The 24,027-nt window shown below is 42.7% G+C and overlaps 1 protein-coding gene across 1 annotated transcript in view; it reads right to left on the bottom strand.

Moving 5' to 3' along the window:
- The window catches only part of USP13 (ubiquitin specific peptidase 13), a 106,631-nt gene that overhangs the window by 21,521 nt on the left and 61,083 nt on the right, over positions 1-24,027 (bottom strand). The window contains exons 11-17 of the mRNA XM_023623342.2: positions 18,001-18,126; positions 16,761-16,914; positions 14,169-14,343; positions 7,825-7,913; positions 5,343-5,465; positions 3,800-3,826; positions 340-483 (exon numbers count right to left, since the gene is read on the bottom strand). Coding sequence (XP_023479110.1) covers positions 340-483; positions 3,800-3,826; positions 5,343-5,465; positions 7,825-7,913; positions 14,169-14,343; positions 16,761-16,914; positions 18,001-18,126 — 838 coding nt within the window. The remainder of the gene's footprint in view (positions 1-339; positions 484-3,799; positions 3,827-5,342; positions 5,466-7,824; positions 7,914-14,168; positions 14,344-16,760; positions 16,915-18,000; positions 18,127-24,027) is intronic.

Raw genomic sequence — 24,027 nt, 5'->3', positions numbered from 1 at the left:
TTGTTAAAAGTAAAAGCTAACTAAATAGCTTCCATTTCTTCACGATAGGTTTCTATTTCAAGTCCTTATATTCCCTTAGCTAGAAGTTTCTCTCACATCTTTCCAATGGTCTTTTGCCATTTAAAAGGGTGAATTATATCTCAATAAAGTTGTCACTTAAAAAAAAGAAAAAAAAAGATCGTGACTTTGTGACACAGGCAAAGTCCTCCCCCACCGCAGCATATTATGAGCTGAAGAGTCATTTTCTGGGACACATCCAGAGGACGTGGAAGAACCAAGGCTTACCATCACTGAGGATCAAATCAGATTCCCAAGCCATTCCATTTTCTGACCACCTACCTGGCTCCTCCATGTGAACAATGATCCAGTTGAAGGCCACCTCGGCTCCCATATTTCCAGTAAAGTACACAGCCTTCCGACACGCTTCTAGAGGGAACCCCATCTCGGCCAGCTGCATCACTGATGACTCATCGATGTCTGATGCTACGGAGCACAACAGGATATTGCGGCGTGAAAAAGTAAATTCTCCACTTCTTCTTGTCTTAGCTTCTCTTCACCCCCTTATCCACGTGCTACCCAAAGCAGGTGCTATTTTATTTAATGTGTAGATGGTGGTTTAACATTGTTTTGTTTTAAGCCATCCAAATATTAAGCGATTTGAGCTGAGTTTACATCTTGGACCTAAATAGAAACCATGGTAATTACCTGAACAATCCAAGCACTGACAAACAATTCTCTAATTTCATATGGGGAGATTTAGCGTATTCCCAGAACCATTTCCGCCTCTCGGATCATTCCTAAGACCTCTACAGCAGCCTCTCCTGTGACTGAAATTTGAAGAGAAAAGCATGATCTACACGCCCAAAAGCCTGTTCCTTACATCTCACAGAAAGTTACAGCAGGCCTTTAGATATAAGAGCAATCAAAGGAAGTAATCAGACAGGGGAATGGAGAGCCCAAATATAGAAGGAAAGAATGTGCTTTTTAATTGTACACATTTAAGATATTAAAAGAGATAATTTTACAAACCTAACTTGGGCTTACACCCAAGGGTTTTCTTCTCTTTTCATAATAATATATAGATATTGGTAGAAATGTGTGTGTAAAGACACACACACATACACATAGGTTTGTATGTATACTTTGTACCTATATATATATATACACATAGGTATGCTTATGTATATGTATACACATACATATGGGTGTGTGTGCACCCATACACACCTACACAGTGCTCTCAAATTATACCAAAGGTAGAGAGGAATAGAGCACAAAATATATCCCTTACGTTTTTCACGTCCTGAGGCCTCTAATCTACTGAAAATTCTCCCAAAGATGGCAGTTAGCAGAATTTAGGAATACAGATATCTGCTCTAAAAAAATTATATTGAAAATGTGTTTACCAAAGTTCTCCTACAAGGAAGATACACAGAACATACTATCGAGGTCAAATTTTAAGAAAGCAATGATGTAGGACAACAGTGATACCCAAATTGTGTTCTACAGTACTCTAGGGTTCTAAGAAAAATGTAATTATTGAACCACAAAATAAGGGGTTTCCATGGTCAAATAAATTTTTAAAAGCTACATTCTCAATTCTCCCCTTAGAAATTCATAATGTGCATTAGCATAATGAAGACCCAAAAGTCCTATATTAAATATTCCTACAGTAAGGAGACTATGAAAGTCCTTCTGCAGAACACCTTTCAACAGCTTGTAAGACTCTAATGTTCCCTACGGTCCATCAGCTATGAACATATAGAGAAGATATGGTATATCTATGATGGAATACTACTCAGCCACAAAAAAATGACAAAATCGTCCCATTTGCAACAAAATGGATGGACCTTGAGGGCATTGTGTTAAGCAAAATAAGCCAGACAGAGAAAGACAAACACTGCATGATTGCACTCATATGTGGAAGATAAACAAACACATGGATAAAGAGAACAGATTAGTGGTTACCCGAGGGGAAGGGGATTGGAGGGTGGGTGAAAGGAGTAAAGGGGCACATATATATGGTGATGGATAAAAATGAAGACTGCTGGTGGTGAGCACAATGCAGTCTATACAGAAACTGATAAACAAGAATGTACACCTGAAATTACACCATGTTATAGACCAGTATGACCTCAATAAAATAACTGGGGAAAAAAAAGGAAGTACAGTTTAGTAAGAAGTGTATGTATGTATATAATAACATCGGACTGAAAATGTATAATTCCATTCTTGTGAAAAATAAAGTGAGCCAGGCATAAGTAAAGAATAATGGAAGGATATACACCAAATGATAATAGTGGTGATAGATGGGTGATGAAACCACAGATGATTCTTTGCTAGTCCATAGTTCTAAATATCTCTTTTACCTTCGTAATAAGAAAACAAGTTATTCCTTTTAAAAATCTGAGAAAGGTAGGAGGCAAATGTAAATTAACTCCAGCTAATTCTCTTTTCTGCTGTTGAGGATAGGTAATTGCTGATAAGACAGCAAGCTCAGACCCAGAGGGAATCAATGGCCAAACCAGGAACACTGGAAAATGGCCGAGTGCTCACAGTCAGAGACAGACTCCTCCGGAACAGTCAGTTCCAACCACCCATGACCTCCCCGGGGGCGAGATCCTGCAGGCCAGCTCTCTGCAGCATCAGGAGCAGCCAGCAAACCTCTCCAGTGCAGGAAAGGTGAACTGGCATGAAAAGCACACTGGACTCCTAGCCCTGGTGCTGGTCCCAGCCCTTGGGTCTCTGAACTTGACTGGGTCTCAGTTTTATCCTCTGTAAAAGGTCATCTGCCCTACCCTTCTTACTGTGATAATCAAATGAGAACCTCGTCTTTGTATAAAAGACCTGTTATATACCATCGAAAGGAGTTATGGAATAATCAATGCCTTGTGACTCATGGTAACCATTCAAAAATATTAACAGCCATTGCTATTATTTCAACTAGATTATCCACATTGACAATGGCTTTCCCAAAACCCATGCTGACCCTAACAGCTTCTCCTAGCAATTAGCAAATTATAACTGACCCAAGAAACAAAATGTGGAGGCCTAAGCCATACAATCAACCACTTGCAATGTGGAACACTCGAACTTCTAAATTAACCATAGTTGTCTCCAGAAAGGCTTTGCGGACAAAAAGATTCAGAGTATTTAGTGTTCAGCGTTTACTCCCTCTTCCTCTCTAATTAATATCTAAATAGTTTGTTTTTTCAATTTCTTTTTTGAAAACTAAGAGTATCAACCCCCACCGGATTAAGGCACTAACAGGCTACAAAATTAACAAAACAATCCAATGAAATTAATAACCTTGAGAGTATTAATTAATACTACCATGTCCTGTCAGTCATGTGTCTTCATTATGTGTCTAGTGGCAGGAGTGGAAAAAATGACTGCCCACTGTGCCATCAGTGCAGAAAGAGGCCTACTCATGTGGCCAGAGAGGGAAGAAATAGCATCATCATCCCCTGTTCACACACGAGGAAACTGAGGCTCAGAGAAGTTAAGTAAATGATCCTAGGTCACACAGTCATAAACAGCAGAGCCTAGATTCCATCCCAGGGCTTACTGGCCACTCACACTAATGGCCACTCTCCTGAGCCACAGGGCCACCTAAGTCACCATGTCACTAGTTTACATTTGATGCCAACTCAACTTGCAAACAAAGAATCATTCCCACCCAGGAAAAGCTGCAAATACACATACAAAGAACAATGCCCCTTTACTGAACTCCCACAGATAAATATGTCAGACCACTAACAGTGGTAGGACACTCAGAAAAATTTCAAAAGATACATACGGTCTATGAATTGGTTCATCAGGCGATCTGGAAATTAAGGGAGAAGGCAAAAAATGAGACCAAACCACAGCAAGGAGCTTTAGAGAAAGAAAGAGTTAATCCAGGGCGCTCCCTAGCCCCCACCCCCCACTCCCTGATATCCCAGTGTTGTCAACCCCTCAAACCCCCACAGAGACCACCCCAGCCTGCACGACATCAAGTCATTACAGTAAGGAGGGAAAAGACCAGGTTTCAGGCATTTTGAGCAGCTAAAACATGATGCTCTATCACCTTAATGAACTAAATAAGATGGAAACTACACTTTTGCTGGTGAGCACACCGTAGTATATAAAGAAGTCAAATTATAATGTTCTGAAACCTAGACAATGTTATAAACCAATGTTATCTCAAATAAAAAAAAGCAATGAACTAAATAATTTCTCTTCCTGTATTACTAAGAACTCTGTATAATTACAAACCTAAGATCCTGTTGTGAACTGCATAAAAAGCAGGAACAGTGCTAATAAACCATTTTGTATTTCTCTGATGCTCCTACAGATCTCTTCTTTCTCGAATTCCTTTAATGAACCACCTGTACCACACACCCGAGACTGTCCCACATACAGGTCCCTTGCCTACCCTCCGTACTCTGTAATTTAACATTCGTCTTAGCATTAGAGAATAACATAAAAAAGATGCCTATCTTGAATCCTATCGTGCTCCTCCTGCATTCTCCTTTCCCTTCTTTTGCACCCGAAAGTGGCCACCAGTAACATTCACTGTTCAACTGATGAAAAACATTCAGTAGAAGGGCCCAGCGTGCTCTATCACTATTAGCGAATTGACCTAATGGACTCATTAGGAAGATGAATGTTCAACGAGTGAGCAAATGAAGACAGAATGAAGCTGATTTCATCAGAGTAACTGAGTCCATAAAGGAACCAAGATTTTTCGACACTGTTCTTGGACCCACAAAGGTGAAGCAATTATTTTTTGCATGTCCTTTTCCCTAAAAAGTGAAGTATTCCAAACAATGACGAACTCAGCATTCACAGGGTGAAAGAGAAACTCGAGCCGCCCCCTTGCTGTGAAGCAGTGATGACGCTGGGGAGGTGAGATGTGGGTAAGATTTTTAAAACCAACAAACACTGCTTAATTTCCCCTTTTGGTTGTCCAAAGATACTCACAGGAACGACACAGCTCCCCTAGACTAAGAGCCGACTGAAAACACACTCCTTCTCTTCCCTATGGGCCCCTCTGCGGGAACGAGACGGAAGAGGGAGGCAAAGCCAGAGGCAACATAACCTACTAACTTTTAACTTTTGGGAGATTGGTTGCCCTCTGCTGCCAGTGATTTCCACAGGTATGTTTCAACTACTCGTGACGGGTCTGTGCCTCTTCCCACATCTATTTTAAGTTCACAGGTGCAGCCAGGCCTCACTTGTGTGTCTATGGTGACTTACAGCACAGGAAGGGACCGCAGAAGGCGTGGGAGAACGTGACGATTCCAGCAAAGGAGGGTGGGGGAAGTGATAAAGAATGTCTTCCTGGCAGAAGATGGTACCTTTTGAGTCATCAGGAATGACTATTGGGGGGCTGATGTCTGGAAGTTCCTCCTCTCCTGGCTGTAACCCCCTGGCTCGGAGATGGTTGATGTCAAGTAGGTCTGGCATATCAATAGAAACATCTGCAAAATGAGAGAGATTACATTCACTGGATTCTCCAAAAACCCACAATCACCTCCTAAAACCAACACCACTAATTCTACGTGCATGTGTCTAGGCAGAGCTAAGGGATGCTGTTCTCGTCCCTGGAGTAGGTCACCAGACCAGCAGACTCATCAAGACTGATTAGATGTTAACAGAGAACTGGGGGAAAGTACAGGGAGCGGCAGGATTTCACACTGAACAAGAACAAACGGGGTAAGCCAGAGGTTGCAAACTGGGAACCCATAGACCACTTGCAGCCCAGACATTTTCCATTGGATATTTTTTAAATGATGGCAACAAATTCCAAGTCTTAAATTGGATTTCATTGAAAAATTCATATTTCCAGCTTATTTTGGAAAACAGAAAGCTGTAGCACATTCTCATATGGTAACAACTGCCTTGGGCCCGATCTTCGGCTTCCACTGTAGACAATATGTGCTCTCTGTGAGTCTGCCACAGACCCCACCGCTCCCTATTGCCCCCATGACCCTGAACATCATATTTGTGTTATTCTGATTTCTATGGTAGAGAAATGTTTTTCTAATCCATGTCTTTATCCAAAGTGGGAATACCCAAGAAAGACCAAGATATGTTTCTTATACCCAACCCACTTCTTTCATTTACATTATCATCCAGTCCTCGTTAGGCATTTGAGTTTGCAACCGTTAGTTTACGCCTTTTCTCAGATCATGGTGGGTACTGTGATTATTCTAACTAAGGTAATAAATAAGAAATGAAGTTTTAAAGAAATTAATCGAATCTCAAGCGTATTAGTCTTGGGTATATTTTTTTAACTTCTCAGCTCAGTTGTTATTGTGTTAACTTACTCAAATAAAAAATGCATCAGTCTGATAGCCTGTTGAGATTTAGTATTGCACACATTCAGATGGGATAATAACGAAAAATGGGTTCAAATGCTGGTGCAGGATACGTCTCTTGGGCTAGCAAAAAGAACCTGAAAAGACTATCCCCAAAACCAGTTATGAGGTCAGGTACATAAATCCTATTTTAAAACAATAACCCAAAGAAGAAACTTAGCTAAAAGAAAAATTTTTAATCTCATGGGACAGCAAAAACAAACATAACATCTGACCAAGAAAATCAATACAATTGTTCCTCAACAGAAAATTCGGGTTCATTAAAGAAAACTTCGGGGCTCCTTTAAATTCAGTAAGTCTATGATGTGAATTTTACATCCTTTACAGAAATTCCAAGGACAACGAAACATAAGAAAACTGTCTCTAGAGTGGTTCAAAGCCTTTAGAAGAGTCAGTTTTCTCTCTCAGGTACCTCCCAGGTCCATGGAGGAAAGGTTGAGGGATGAACATCCCGTCCACAAAATGATTCCGCCAGGAAAAGCAAAGATCTGCTGCAGAATCAATCACCAGGCAAACAGTGCCTTGTTAACGGTGAGTGCTGGAAGTTTCTGGAAAATCTCTCCTGCCGATTTTACATTCTTTTTACCTACCCCCTTCAGATGAGCAGATGAGGGCATAATTAACCTGGGGAAGACTTGAGCTGCTGTTTTTAAGTGCTCAAAACATAAAAACTTTAAAGGCCTGGCAAACTGTCTGAGGAAGCTGCTTGAGAAACCACCGAGGGTAAAACCGTACATCCTCCCATGGCACTAAGGACAGTCCACCGACACCTTGATAGGAGAGCACGATGGTGGAGAAAATGTTCTTATGCATTTTCTGGAAAACCAACTTTTAACAATGGTCAAGGGCCTTTAAAATTAGCAAGAAGAAAGCCCAATTAAGCCAAAGTCACATCTCTCTTTTGACTAATGCAACTGACTGTACTCCTTTTATTATTAATAAAATTTGTATGATCTAAGAGAATATCACTAGCCACACCTGCCCGCTTCAGAAGCAGAGGAGAGATGCTGAGAGTGTATCAATTACTTGCATCTCCAAGTGTGGCCTCTGGAACAGCAGCATGAGCAGCACCAGCATCACCTGGGAGCTAGTTAGAAATCAAGAATCCCAGGCCCCACCCTAGTCCTGCTGGATCAGCATCTGCATTTTACCAAGATCCCAGGTACCCTGTAGACATGGTCAAGTTTGGGAAGCATTTTTATTTGATAATGTGAAAATCCCGTTTTCACTCTCAGAATCTGGTCATTCCAGAACCCATTATTAGGGGTGGGTTAGTATGTGGTCATTTTTACTGTCAGTGCTTATCATATACTCTGATTCAAAAGAAAAAGGTGAGAATAATGGAAAAAGAATGAAATGGAACTGTTTCTGGCAGCCAACCACACGGGCTCTTTCACATGCCACGTTTTCTAAATGGCTAATTTGATGTTTTAAGCAAAAGCATGCAAAAGATACCTACCAAATTTTTTGGGAACCCAGTCAAGACCAAAAGTGAACTTCTTTATCTGCACTACCAAGTATTCAGGGAATGAGGCAAAGCGAGATGTTCTGGGAAACACAAGGGGATTAGATCAATGAAACAAGGCAATAAGAATTGTGAATACAGTTCATGAAGCATCAAAAGCTTTGTCTGAGGCATACCTGGCAGTTCCAGTGACTGGACTGAAGGGGAGGAACACGCAAACAGACATAAGCAGACACACTCACCCACTCCTGGTCATTCAGCCTGGCCTTTTCACAAGAAGAAAATGCTTAACGGAGGAGAACGCTGTCCCTTGACAATGATTTTGGGCACACTGCAGAAGTACTACTGTTACTTTGCTGTGGCATTTTATACTTCCAAAAAGTGTTTTTCAACTATAAACATTTGTTTTTGCTAAAACCCTTGCTAGAATTTAGTGTACATATTTGTAGGCATGTGTGGGCATGCGTGCATTATGCATTTGTGTGTGGGGTTTGAAAAAGCTCCCCAAGCAATCCTTACACACCCCCACCTCCGCTCCCACTGAGAATCACTAATTACAGCACAGAGTCTGCATAACGAGGGTTTACTGGAACTTTGGTTGAGGTCAACTATTGGAAATGCCGGGGTCTCATTAAAATACTACTGCACCTAAACTTCACGGTACCTGGAGCCTAAAGGAATATATATTATGGCATAAGGATCTAAAACATCTAAATCTGGGCCTTAAATTTTAAAATTAGTTCATTTGTTCAATGTCTTGAGTTTCCCTTCAAACTTTCAGGAAGGCTGAATGGCCTGGACTTGGGTTTGACAATTTTATGCACAGTCTATTCAACTGGTACACCAAATTCACGCCCCAGTTCCAGCTCATTCTCTCCACGTTTATCATCTTGTTCATAAGAACCATTTCTATTTGATTGTCAATGTGGGTATAGTAGGTAACTGTAAAAAAGGAAATTAGCTGCGACAGACACTATAGATACCTTTTAAAATAAGATGCTAGAACACCCTCCCCATAAACTCTACTTTTCAAATGTTATTCCTTCTATTTGGAAGGTATTGTCCCAGAATTCAGAAAACAAAAGAAAATGCATTGCTGCCCCCTAGTGTAGAAGAGAAGCCACAGTACAGGGACAGAGCACCACCAAAACAAGTCAAAAGATGTGGATTTGGGTTTACGATACACTACTTAATTCACTCCAAATCTAGACAAGTCACAGACCCTCCTTGAGGCTCCATTTTCACATCTACAAAATGGATTTATTAATACCCATTTGCCTTGGCTGTGTGATATTCATAAAAATGTGAAACTACCTAGCACACTAGAATGTACTATGTATACCTAAGGAATTAGCTTGATTATTTTGCCATGAAAGAGTTGGAATCCATGAGGCTTTGGACACTGACTTGGTCTGTCGCTGACCTGTATTTTGTCCCAGGCAAGTCACTGAACTGCTCAGTATCTCAAATTCTCCAGCACAAGGATGGTAGAAGGGTACAGGCAATAACACAATGGAGTTTTTCAAAAAGACAGGAGCTTAACCATCCTAAGGAATTGATCTATTATCCTGGCTCGCCCTCCAGAAATTATATATTATCTCTAATTAGGTTTTCCCATCTTCTGAGAAGCAGTAATAAACATCATTCTTACTTAAATATAACCAAGTCTTCATTTGCACCAAAACTCAACAAACTCCATCTGATATTTTCAACCAGTGTAAAAATGTCACCTCTCTGACTTCTTCTTACCACATTAACTTAAGATCTGAAAAATATATAGCGGTGAAATCAACCAAAAGTCATCGGTAAATCAATGATTGCCAAAATGTGGTTCAGGAGTCCCAAGACTCTTGCAGTAGCTCTGTGGTCAGCATTTGGGTGAGGAATCAGCTGGTAATACCACGGGGTGGGGACAGGGGAACTCAAGCCTGGGATGGGATGGGAGAGGGGACAGTAATTTAACCCGTTACTTTGCTACGGGTAACTACCAACCTAAGAGTACCAGAAAGCAGGTTAGATGATGCTCACATATTTGCCCTGTTGGGTAAACACTCTTTATTCATCTTTGTAACCTCTATAGGGTCTCAACTTGAATCACCCATGTAGAAACTGCTCAAAATATATTTGTTCAAATCAATCTCAAAATTAATATTTTATATTCATCAACTGCAGGTCTGGGACATCAAGTTTGTCAGTTAAATCCAGCAAAGTTATAAATTATGCACTACTTACTCTTTTATTCCTAAAATTAATTCCTGGAATTAAAATTTTTCTTGAAAAGTTATGTATTTAATAAAGACCATTAGAATGGAAATCACTCAAAAAGGTCTAGGTAGACACACAATAAATTTACCTCAAAGAATTGCTATGGGAACTAAATGAGTTAAGACATACAAAGTGCTTAGAATAGTGCCTCACACACTATTGTGTTGTCTATTGACAATCTAGTATCGGTCTTTAAAATATATCAAGTGTCAACTAATTACAATTAAGGCAAAAACACCATGAAAATCTTACTAAGAAAAATATATAAGCTGTCCTCTCCTTGAAATTATTAAGATTGTCTAATGTATTGAAAACCTGATAACTAAAAAATATATAATTCGGCAGCGGCCCAGTGGCATAGCGGTTAAGTTCACACGCTCCACTTTGGCAGCCCAGGGTTTGCAGGTTTGGATCCCGGGCATGGACCTACACACCACTCATCAAGCCATGCTGTGGTGGGGTTCCACATACAAAAAATAGAGCAGGATTGGCACAGATGTTAACTCAGCAACAATCTTCCTCAAGCAAAAAGAGGAAGATTGGCAACAGATGTTAGCTCAGGGCCAATCTTCCTCACCAAAAATATATCAATAAATAAAAATTACTCTAACCTTCCCATTAAATATGTTGAAAACATGATAATTAACCAACCACAGTCAAACTGTATAATCCAAAGCGAAAACAAAAAAAAAAGGAAAGATAAAAATACCAGTAGTAACAATTACAGCATCTATTCACTCTGTGCCAGGCACTGTACAAAGCACTTTCCATGGTTTATCTCACCTTAATCCTCACCTCAACCCCATGAGGAAAGAACTATTCTTATCCCCGGTTTACAGATAAGGAAACAGGGGCTTAGGGAGGCGAGGTCACTTTACCGAGGTCACGTCCCAGTCATTTCTACACTGGGGATTCAAACACCGCCCACGCACGTAAAGCCTGTGCTCTGGGCACACCGTGCTATTCTCTTCATAAATGATAAAAGTCAAGAGAAAATCTCTCCTGATGACCCTTACTTAATCTGTTAGCTGCTTAAGGGCAGGAACTAGATCTTGTTCAACTCGTGGCCTAGAAGACACTAGGGGGGCAATAATGAATGACCTTTCAAAAACTACCATTCTTTCCAGACAGTCTGTGCAGGACCATTTAAAGGAAGGGTCTTTAAGTCTGGTCCACACTGATCCAAGCTCTTCGGGATATCTTTTGCCTCTTCCTGGCCTTTCAGGCTCTGAGTGTAACATAAGAAAAGTTCAAGGCCCCAAATTAACAAAATAAGAAGGTCATGTCTGAGTCACAGCCTACATTGCTGGAAATAAGAAAAAGAAAAAAAAAGAGATCTTTTAGGAGTCCCCTGAACTGGTTTCCCCAAAACTAATATTTGAAATATAATAAGGTATAAGAAGGAATAAGTGAGGCTCTACAAGGATTACATATATGAATATAAGGATAAGCAAGCATGATAAGGAATGTGGTGCACTATATAATACAGGGATTAAGAGCTTAAACTTTTAACTCAATTGACCTGCGTGAATCCCACTCTGCCCCTTACTGGCCAATTACTTCTCCTTATCTCCTCATCTGTAAAATGGGGAGAATGATGGCGCCTACCTCACAGTAGTACTAAGAGGATTAAATGATAACTGATGGGAATTATTCAGCACATGACCTGGAATAATAAATATACAATATGGTAGTTGCTTTATTACCCTAAAACATTGTTTTTTCCTGTCCCATAGAGACCAGTTTTCAATTATTAACAATTGTGATACATCCAGTACTAGTCTTTTTATACACGTAAAACCATAAGAGCATGTGTATATGTAAAAGACAGAGAAAAAAGGAAAACATGTTTCATGTCTACTATTAAGGATTAGGGAAAGCAGAACCCTTCCCTCAGGGATTCTAGTAATTATGTTAGGACTGCCTACAACTAAATATTTTGTAGCATTTGAGGGGAAAATCAGGTCAGCAAGCATCATTCTTCCATTACAGAGGGAAGCAGGACATTGGCAGTGACTCTGTCGCAGGAGAAGAATCCAGGTCTCCTGACCACTAGCCTGGGGGTCAGAGGCTCTGTCTCCTGGAAAGCTAATGCCTCCAGCCTCCACTTTAAAGACAGGCCTTTTCCAAGGAGTGAGAAGGCTCCCTCCTGCGGGCCCAGAGAGTATGGCACACCCTGCACTTCTAAGATGTGAGGCCACTTTTCTGCAGAGAAGAAAAGGGTGGCCGAGTGGCCAAGCAAAGGGAGAGCACTCTGCAGCTCACCCCTCATGCTGGGGGCTTTCTAGGCTGCGGGATCCGCGATCGCTTCCACCTCCCACACCGCATCAGAATCACAGCGCCAAGTGCAAAGGATGAATGCTTAAGGAATCTCCAGCCTACTGTCAATAGTTAAAGTAAAAAAAAAACTCAAATCAACACATCGTACACCTTCAACTTACATAATGTTGTATGTCAATTATATCTCAATAAAGCCGGGGAAAAATAATTAAAGAGCTTGTTTCCACCCCTAATATAGGGTAGATTTCTAACTGTGCAAAGATGTCTTCGAGTTGCAATGAAGTGAATCTTGCATATTTAACATGCCAACTCACCAACTGTCATCTGCAAGGACACACACACACACACACACACCCATACACACACACACACACACACACACTCCAAAGCTGAGCCCTCGTAGGATGAAAGCTTACCCTGCAATGGATAACTGAAAACTGAATCAACTACTATTAATCTTCATTTGGATATGAAGAACCTTGTTTTAAAAATTATTTTAAGAATGGGGCTGGCCCCGTGGCCGAGTGGTTAAGTTCGCGCGCTCCGCTGCAAGCGGCCCAGTGTTTCGTTGGTTCGAATCCTGGGCGCGGACATGGCACTGCTCATCAAACCACGCTGAGGCAGCGTTCCACATGCCACAACTAGAAGGACCCACAACGAAGAATATACAACTATGTACTGGGGGGCTTTGGGGAGAAAAAGGAAAAAATAAAATCTTTAAAAAAAATTAAAAAAATAAATTAATTAATTAATTAAAAAAAAATTATTTTAAGAAAATACAGCTTTCTTTGAGCTTTTGAAATAAATTCTTTTTGTTTCACATTTTTAACATGTGAAATCAATCATCTGAAACAAAGAGGAATCCAGAGGGACGGCCGTTGCAGAGACCAAGTGATTCAGGCACGACTGCTCCTTAAGATCGTGATAAAAACAGCCTGCAGCAGCGCTGCCATCCTTCACTCTCCTTTATGTCAAGAAGAGCTCAATCTTAGTTTAAAAGAAAAACGGCCAAAAAACATCTAAAAGTAGTGAAATTCCCAGAGCCAAACTTTCAGACCTCCCCTCACTTTATGCCACTATGAGCACTCTTTGTCCAAGTGTATGAAGTGTGTCAGCAACAGCTTGACGGTATAAAATCAATTAAGGTGTCAAGGGGAGAAAAAACATTTTTTATATACCTGACAACAAGGCTCATAGTGTGGAAACAGAACACCTGCCTGAGTCCTGGCAGCTCATCTGAACAATGCTCAGGAGCCCTTATGTGCCCTTTGAGACGCCCTGAGCCCCCTGGTCTCCGGCAGGAACACAGTCACCAGGTTCTAAGCCAAGTCTTTGATTATGCAATTAAAATCTATCACAGGGGAGTTTAAATATCGAAGACTGTCATAGGTATTTTTGTAATTTCTATATTAACATCATTCTTGCCATGCGGGGCGGGGGGTGTTTCTTGGCTACAGCCTCTTGGCAAAACCAAAAAGCAAATTCCTAATAGAGGATAAACCACGACCTTGCTTTTTAAAAAAAAAAAAAGGCATTGCCTCGCTAGCGTGTCATATAGATGCTAAGTCGGTTATTGGACAGGTCTCACACAGTGAGGTCTACAACAACTAGGAGTGTGTGATCATAATCTCAGCTCACCACACACAAGCAAGCCTGCGCGGACTCACACAACACCCTGCCACCTCTCCCCCGCCCCAGGCCCCGCCTCTCCAGCCCCCTCCTCACCCCACGACCACCACACAAGCGCACACACACACACACACACATGCACACGTGTGCTTCCACACACTTACTTCACACCCGCAGACTTTGCCTGGAGGGCGCTACTCCAGAAATCGTCAACGTTTTCCGGTTCAGAAAAGGCCTGAAGGCAGGCACTAAAGGGGATCTTGGCACGAACCACCTCGGGGAGGGGTCTTCTGTTCGCTTCTGCTTCCCTTCTCGTTAACTCATAGGCGATCAGTTCATCTGAGGGAGAGAGCAAATGAATGATCGTGCAGTCACTTCCATCTCCTTGAAATGAACAACACCCTCTTTGGACAATCCTCCCCGAAGGCTTCTGGGCTGGGGCAGGATTTCTTCCTTGTTGCCCTTCCCAGAGCTGGAGAAGCCTGCTAAAAGGCCGTTCTTGGGGCCATCTTTAGAGTGGCACTGACACTGCCTCGAGCCATTCTTACTTTTTTGCCTGTTCCCCTTCAAGACTGACAGGAGTGAATCCCGGCCCAGCTGAGAGGTTCAGATCATGCGAGTGACGTAAGTGATGCACGAACCTGGTCTTTCATTTGCCCAGAGGTCAAGGATGGTTTTACCCAAACACCCCCCTCCGATCACAAAGTCTTCACACCAGAGCATTTCACACTGAAAAAGATCCGGGCTCACCTCTTGCCAGGCCCTTCACTATGATTAGGGACCATGGGGGGTGTGGGCCAAGGAGCAGGATGAACTACAGGGACTGCAATTATAGCCACTGCCCACAGCCTGTGACACTAACCAACACTGCCGAGGCAACTTTGGGCCAAGGTTATGCAACATCGCAGACATCAGAGCCACCAACCTTGAAGGCCTTTCTATGCTATCCATGCTCAAAGGATTAAATACCAAGGGAAAAAGAGGTGAGTGCACCAGGAACTTCCCAAGAATCAAAGAGATCTGCTCTTGGAAACTACCTGTTAAGTCAAAATTTTATATAGATTTTGAATGGGCCTTTCTGGGAATTCCTTTTGTATCACAGAAAAAGAAATCACTCCTGATTTAACAGTTTTTCAGCACATTTATGCGCCTATGCATGCTTATGTGCTTTCCTTTTTTTTCTTTTTTTTTTGCTGAGGAAGATTAGCCCTGAGCTAACATCTGTGCCAATCTTCCTCCACTTTATACATGGGTTGCTGCCACAGCATGGCTGACGATTGGTATAGGTCTGCGCCCGGGGTCTGGACCCATGAACCTGGGCTGCCAAAGCAGAGCACACTGAACCTAACCACTATGCCACAGGGCTGGCCTCACTATGCGTTTTCTTAAACACATCTGAATATGCTTTCAAAATTCATTCCCCAGTCCACATCAGTTTTTGATGTAAGTAAATCTAGGATGCTGGCATTAGGCATTCTGAGCAATCAATATCCAGAGACTAAATTATAAGTCTCCTTTCTGAAAAAATGTTACCACTCATAAATTATAAACAGTGAGTCAGAGAAGATGATAGAACTGAGCAGAACAGGCAAGAGAAAGCAATTAAGCCGAGTTCTAAAAAGCAAACAAACCACAGGCCCCCACCCTCATTTCTACCTTGTATAAGGGATAAGAATTTAAAAATTGGTCAAAAGCTGCATTGAGCTTACAGAAAATGGAAATCATTTCATCTTAAAATCATCATGATCATCACTCTCCAATTAGCACAATATAGTCAGGAAAAGACCAAAAAGGAGAAAAAGGCTACCAGGGAGTTGTTGAACTTTACAGAAATGACCAGTTCACAGGAAATAAGCAATCTGGCAGATATTTTGCCTTTTTCTGCTTTTAAGATGCTAATTCTAAGAAATTACCATTTGTCTATTCTGCCTGGGAAGAACCAGATGAGATGGACTGAAGGAAACTTCCCCTGAAACCCCCACTGGCTGCAGTATCTCTGCCTCCTTCCTGCTTCCGAAGCCCAGAGAGTCTTCTAACAGGCCTCGCTCCTATCAAGGGCCTTGTCACACTTTATCTCAAAGACTCGGAGGCCAAAGCTGGATTACTTCAAGAGACCTCCACTTGAATGTCTCACATCAAAAAATGCAGTTCTGGAGCCAGCCTGGTGGTGTAACAGTTAAGTTTGGGCTCTCCACTTTGGCGGCCCAGGGTTCACAGGTTCAGATCCCAGGGGCAGACCTACACACTGCTCATCAGGCCATGCTGTGGCAGCATCCCACACACAAAAACAGATGAAGACTGGCACAGAAGTTAGCTCAGGGACAATCTTCCTCAAGCAAGAAGAGGAAGACTGGCAACAGCTATTTCCTCAAGGCCAATCTTCCTCACCAAAAAAACCCACAAAAATGCAGTTCTGATCATTTCCCTCAGCACAACTCATGAGAGACAATGTTAAAGAAGTTTCCACATATATAATTCAAATAATTTTCCCCAAAATTAAGCTGACTCCAAGCCAACCAATGGGTTAAACTTATAGGCATTGAAGTAGGTTCCATCCACAACCCGTCCACAAAATCTGTGATGCATTTGATTCTTCTCAAAAGGAAGTCACACGAGGACTGAGGGAAAGATGGAAACAACCAGACACCTCTGGGCTGGGTCCACTCCTAACACAACTTTGAAGCCATATCATCTCTGATGGAGGGTGTTCACACGTGAAGCAGCACCCTGCCGATTTCCCCCTTTGGAACCGTTACCCTTGTTGGTCGCTGCCTCCATGGCCACAGGCAACTGCATCAGGTAATCCACTCGCTCTGTGTAGCGGACTTTCCGGGTCTGACAGCACTGAATACGTTCTTCCACCAAAAACCGAAAAACATCACTTGGGTTTTCTGAGCCGATGCGGTTCCTCTGAAGGTTGGATTATATCAGGTTAGCAAATGTATGAATATTAAGCTAATAAAAACTAATAAAATCAAATATAAATCTGGTATAAAGGTCTGGGGTTACTAAAAGTTCCCTCTGGTGTTGCTAAAAGTTTCCAGTTCACTAGATACTTTCATAGCAAAACAGTGGTATTTATCTAAAGTCCAAAAATGGAAGAATGGTTAAATAAATTACAGCCCATCGTGTGAATTAATATTATGCAGTCATTAAACATTATGGGAGAGAAAGTGATCTAGATGGAATTAGAAGAAAAGGGTTGAGGGAGACAAACTGAGGAGAAAGGGGAAAAAATAAAGGAAAAATTAAGGCATGCATGCTATGATTATATAAATGCATTTGTGTAAATTATATACAAATAAAACAGAAATCATGCTCTATTCAAATAAGTAATGACATGGTAAAACGTTCACAACAGGTTAAGCGGAGAACATTGCTTACAAAACAGCACATAGAGAATTCATAAATGCACCTGAAATGTGACTGGTGGGTCAGACACCAAAATGTTAACACTGGTTGTTGGTGCTGGTATTACGGGTGATTTTGATTTTATTCCTTTGTGCCTTTCTATATTTTCCACAAAGAAAATGTTTGTAATCCAGAAAACAGGAGTTGTTTTTCAAGAGGAGAAAAAAGCTTTTAATCATGAATTCTCAGTGGCTTTAACCAGAGCATTTAATGGGATTTGACTCTGCTGCGAGAGAAGTGTGACCATCTCTGAGCGGTGGCAGGAAGACACCACATATCACACAGGACTCTCAAGGAGCTTTGTCACGGAGAGAAAAAAAGCGTGAATGAAATAACCAACAAACATTCCTATAACACATACAAATGAAAAGGAGACCAGGGACGTCCACAAGCGCCTAGAAAACAGGGCATCCGGAGCGATTACAACAAGTATGATGAGCAGAGAAAGCCTCAACGAAGCGGATTCCAAGTGAGCTTGGACAGTGAGAGATGGAGGGAAGGGGCCAAGACAGAGCGGACTGCACTGAGGGGCTGGGCACACTTCTTTCAACCCTCAGGAGCATTTTTGAAGACTGACTTACTCACCTCTACAAGATTCACCAGGTGCAAGAAAAATTCCTGGGCATCCTGCTGTCTATTGGAGGAGAATTCTGGGTGGCTCTTGCTTACAAAGGCCTTAAACATGCGTGGAGAGATCCCATTCTGCTGAGGCTAAAACATAAAAATAAAATCATCTTACAATACTTTCATACACATAACAGCACTAAGTGGCAAGGAGAGTGAGGATTACCATAAGTCCCAATTTCCAGATGAGAAGACCGAAGGCCGCAGAAGCTAAGTAACAATAAGGGCCAACACGCCCTGGATGTTTAGTGTGCACCAAGCACCGCACTATGAAGCTGACGTGAGAACAGGATGCCACTCCTCCTGCTGACTCAAAACTAGAGACATGATAAATACCCCACTTTCTAAAGAGAGCCACTAGGCCCATCCTCACAGGGCCTGCTACATGGGGGCCAAACTGGTGCATCACAGCCCATTTCAGAGCACACTGGAGATGCATTAGGGAGGGGGGTCCTCAGAAGGAAGTTAAAGGAGGGGAGAGCTCTGCAGCATCTCCCTTCCCTCCCTCTGAGGAACTATGAGAGGCTCTCCCACAGAGACTGGGGCACTTGCAAGAAAAGGAAGTGACATTGCATGCCCCAGGCAACCATGGCAGAGCTGTTCAGCTCATGAGTCCGCCCTGGGCTGTTTCTGGAACAGAGCACACGGAGTTCCCAGGAGCTTGCCCCTCACTTGGAGAAGTGGAAGGAGCTTCCTGCAGCTGCCAGGAAAGCAGAGTGGGAAGAATGGGCAGCAGGCACAATTTTGGTGGGACAAGGATGTGTGAACTTGCCCAGGGACTAAAAGGATAGCTCAAAAGGCAGCCAGGCTCCTCCAGAAAGGCACTGCATGAGAAGATGGGGGGAGGAGGCTTGGGGTAGGAACTGGGGTGGAGTGTTACAGAGGGCAGCGGTCCAGGGCATCAGGGAAAGGTCCTTGAGGGGACAAGAGGGGGTGGGGAGGCATCTCTAAAGAACCACTAATGTGCCCCCACAAGAAGGTTGACCATGACAGAAGACACACGGCAGCCAAGAGGGAGCCAAACGCTCCAGCTCAGTGAAAGACTCTGCCCCTTTTCTAATCTCCCCTCCCTGGATCCTCCACTCTGGAGGGGCCAGAGGAGGTGAGAGGAGCCAAAGGGATGGAGCAAGGACAAAAAAATATCAGAGGATGCTTAGCTGACCCTTCTGTACTGCTGGTTTCCAAGACTCCCGAGCTTGGTAGGGAAGAGAAATTTTAAACTAGTTCTAATGTGAACCCAACATTTTAATGCTAGTAACTTGCAAGAAATCACTAGAAATCTGGGCGATCCCCATAAGATGCTCTGACGAGGCACGGTGGGAAGATTCCACATCACCTTTGAGGACAGAGGTGGGCACATGATAAAGCTGTTTCCTGAGTGTCCCTCTACATTCAGCCCATCTAGTAATGGGGCTACATGCCACCTCCTTTAATACTCACAATAACCCCACGAAGAAGGTACCACCATTATCCCCATTTTATGGATAGGGAAACTGAGACTGGCAGAGAAGTGCCAGGTAGGTCTTTCAACTGAAAGTGGTCTTAATGACCATATTATCATAGAGCCAACAAAGAGCAGACCCAGAATGGACTCCAGCTTCTGAGTCCAGGTCCAGGGACTCTGCAGCAAAATTAAAGTGGCACCTGCAGCACCCTGCCAATCAAGCAAAGAAATAATTGACGTCCTCTCTGCAAACGTGTGGCTGCTGCCCACCCACTTCTTCTCAAAACCTCCACGTGCTCAGCTTCCAGGCCACGTCCCCCTCCTCTGAAGCCCAGAGAACTTGCTATGTGGGCCATCACTGGGCTCATGACACTAAGTGCCTCCTGCTCCCTTCAACTTGCAGCCTCTTCTGGCCCACCTGCTCAGCGTGACTGCAGTCCTTGACAGGCGGAGGCCAGGTCTCACACTTCGTTGAGGTCTCCTGGACATCCAGCTCAATGCTCAAGGTCTGGAGACCACGACAGGTGTGCAGAATCGCACAGTCAGACGCACCAGCTTATGGGAAAACCTATATTTATCTCCCGGCAGCCAAGGGCCTGCCCTACATATAAAATCTCTCCAATGAGCACGTTCTAAGCAATGGTGCTAATAAAACTCAGGTGAATTTTCCTGTCTTGCTGAAAATATATCTGGTCTCGTCATTCAATATTTACTGACAACCTACCTTGTGCAGAACACTATTGGGGATTCTGGCAGACAACAGAGGCAATGAGAGACAACACACGTAGCTATAAAAAATGTTGAGGAGCACTGCGGAGGACCTGAAACAGTGCTAGCAGCTCTCAGAGGAGAACTCCCCAAAGTAGCAGCATTTTGGCATCTGAGGACTTGGAACCTGTACATAAATGACCGACTTACACACACACATGGCTTCAGATGTACTTCCAGCGAAGACCAATTTACCCCTGACAATTAATTTTCCAACTGTATATACACTTCCTAAAAACTATGTAAAAGTGGTAACTTTCTTCACTCACAATACGGCTGTCTATCTACATAGTACCAGCCAACACACGCACACAATAATAATGCCTTATCATTGCATAATGCTAACATTTATTCATTCATTCAACAGGTATTTACTGAGTGCTATAAAATGTCAGACACTATTCTAGGTACCTGGATGAATAATTACAAGGTGCCAGACACAGTTCTGAGCACTTTATATGTGTATATTGCTTAACTCACCCAACTTCATGAGGTGATTATTATTTTCATTATTTTCTCCACTTGACAGATGAGGAAACTGAGACGAAGAAGTGTCAAGTAACTGGCCGAAGATCACATAGCTAGAAAAGTCAGTCTCTCCCTCTCTCTCTGTCTCTCTATCTCTCTGTGTCTCTCTCTCTCATCCTAATACTCTTCTTGCACACATGTGCCTAGTTCTCACCTCTGATGTCCCCGAGTCCGTCCTACCAGTTGCTGAAATCAGAAGACAGTACGTCTTGGACTCTGGGTAAGCCCTCTCCACACCGAGGCACCTCTGGGGCCAACAGGACAGGTCTGTGCAAGTCTTTCTCCACCCTCCGCAGTGTAGAGGCACCAACTGGAATCAATCTTTTTGTATGGTGCATTTCTGTTTAGGCATTCACATAAGCACACACTCACTGCCTGCTGCTGATGGTGTTACTTCTTACAAGCCGTGCTTCGAGCGTGGTGTGGCTGCCAGTCCCCATCCAAGCAGCTGCTTTGAAAAGTTCAACGAGAGTAAACTCTGAAAAGATCACTGCTGCTCTGTGCCATCATGTGGTCATACAACCAGGAGAAGTTTCAGTAAAGACCCTGGTGAAGACCCTAGAAACAGCCCTGCGCTGGGATTGCCACCCAGCCTCACTCATGCCCCTCCCACGCCTCTTGTCTTTCTGTGCTCATTTCACTTCTTTGTTTTCCCTCGACTGATCTTTCTTAATCCTTTGTTCAACAGTCAAGCTATAGCCTGAGAATTATTGACCATCAAGATGTTACTTAAAAGTGTCCCAACCAGAGAGATGCTAGCCCTTCCTCTCCATGTCACACTCCAACTCCTGGCTGTCACAGCTGGATTTAGCTCAAACTTGGTTACTCCACAGTCAACGTCTGATCATCAGCTGGCCCCGTCTGCCTGCACCCATGCCCCACACCTAGTCCATCTCTGATTTCAGGGGAGAGGTCTCACTAATTCCCACGCTCAGCTATCACTATAGTCACCTCATATCCAGTATATTAGAAAGTCAGGCTATAAACAACTGGAGGCTGAATCTAATTAGGCTTCCGGATCTAACTTCCAGCTTATGGGAAACACAAGCTAAACAACACCTCAAGGAAGCAATCTTTAGAGCAATCCCGGAGCAGAGGATCCTGCTCCTTCAACAAATCAATAGCTTGCAAAAAGAAAAGGAGGCGGACTTTAAAAAGATGTCCTTGATCCTGCAGGGAAGTCTGCACATGGACCGGTATTAGCTGGTACTGAGGACTCGTGGTTAATTTTGGTGGGGTGCTTCTAACTCTTCAAACAACTTCTAACATGATATTTATGTTAAAAGAAAAGAAGAAGGTATCCTAGTTCCAGCTGCATATTAACTATCTACAAGTGAAAAGGAGGATGACTGGATTTGGTGATAAAATACTGCAGGGAAGGGAGAGGAAAGGAAGGAAAGGAAAGAGATGAGTTTAGGGGGGATTGATGAGACCAAAGTGGCAGAACGGTGACTGCTGAAGCGACACATCGGTACATGGAGATTCATTAGACTTTGCGCTCTACTTTTCTGTATATTTACAAATTTAAATAATTTTTTTAAAGGCCAGGCTCTATATAAAGCAGTTACCCAAAAGAAACCAAAAAGTCAAAACAAGAACCAAAGAACTAACTCAAAGAAACCATGTTTCCTAGTGGGCAGTGGGGTCAGTGACATCACCTGAGCGTCCCCTATGGGCCTATCACTGCACAAGATGAAAGAAAAGACCAAAATTGACCAAGGGCCAGGCCTGCCTTGAGGAAGCACGCACTCTCTGAGAGCCAGCTCTCGGACGCCTGAAGCAACGGCCAATCCTGACAACTAACTTTCTAAGGGGGAGCCCCAAACAGTTTCCAAAATAGCAAGCATGTAAGGAACCTGTCATATTCATAGGGTACTGTACTTACTTTCTCCGTCAGCAACTGCAAAACAGATCAGCTCAAATTAGAAGACTATGGTGTTCAGAATCTTTCCCAAATGCTTGCACAGACCTTTCTGGTGAACACTGCACCAAGAGGGCAGCCAGACTCTGCCCCCTCATAGCCCCTGAGCCTAACGCTTTAATTAATAAACAGGCAGCAAGATGGAGGCTTTGTATTACATCAGAGAAACACTTGTACGGATACTTACATTGGAAGACCACACGAATAAAAAAAGATAGACGCATCTCAGCTTGTCCCTAATACATAGGCTTATGGTGTTTGTTGAGTTAAACTCACTTTAAACCATAAACCTTGGTCCACTAGTTCCTAACCCAGGTCCACCCTTAATCTCCTAAGCTAAAGGAATAGATGGCATGCCCCAAGCTATTTTTTCATATTTCAAAAGGTAAGTTAGAAATATTATATTTGCCCAATCTCGGAAAATGGAGGTTAGTGAAAACAATATTATTATGTTTGGGGCTAAAATTACATCACTAAAGTAGAAGACTGGTTATCTCACGTGGATCAAAAACTGAGACTAGCAATTGCTCAGAATACAGGATTGTTTAAAACATGTTCTCTTCAAAAAGAGAAATAAATTATGGAGTATTCAACACTAAAGTGTGTGAACACTGTCTTAGAATGCATAAAGATCAGGAATATATTTTTTAAAGAAGAAAAAGTGTTCTTTTATAGTAAGGAGATTTTATTTACTGTGGGTGCAATTTAATTTCAAAAATCAGTTCAACAAGGGGCCAGCCTGGTGGCGCAGTGGCTAAGTTCGTGCACTCCACTTCAGCAGCCCAGGGTTTGCAGGTTTGGATCCCAGGCATGGACCTATCTACTCATCAAGCCATGCTGTGGCAGTGACCCACATACAAAATAGAGGAAGACTGGCACAGATGTTAACTCAGGGACAATCTTCCTCACCAAAAAAATAAAAATCAATTCAAGAAATTTATATAGAAATGGCAGTGCCCAAAATAAATACTGAAAATCTTTTTATAGATGAAAATGTATATTAAGCATGCATACACAAAACCTAGATTTTACCTTGGTCTGGAGAAGAAAAATTTAATACCAGGAAGTATACATTCTAGAAATGGCCCAAGATGTGAGACAGAGGTAAGAAACTCAAGTTACTGGGTTACGTTGGAATTCTGCAAACTTCACACACCCCTTTTGTCATTCACTCACCACCATCCACACACTGAGGCACAGGGAGCAGGAACCAAGTCCTGGATCTACTGTCAGGGAAGTAGGATAGTGTAGTGGTCAAAAGCACAGACTCAGAAGTCAGTCTGCCGGCTGTAAATCCCAGCTCTGCCACTCCCTGGCTTTGTAACTT

Source organism: Equus caballus, chromosome 19 (genome assembly GCF_041296265.1).
Source record: "Equus caballus isolate H_3958 breed thoroughbred chromosome 19, TB-T2T, whole genome shotgun sequence".
Classification (NCBI taxonomy): domain Eukaryota; kingdom Metazoa; phylum Chordata; class Mammalia; order Perissodactyla; family Equidae; genus Equus; species Equus caballus.
This window is presented reverse-complemented; position numbering and strand designations above follow the sequence as displayed.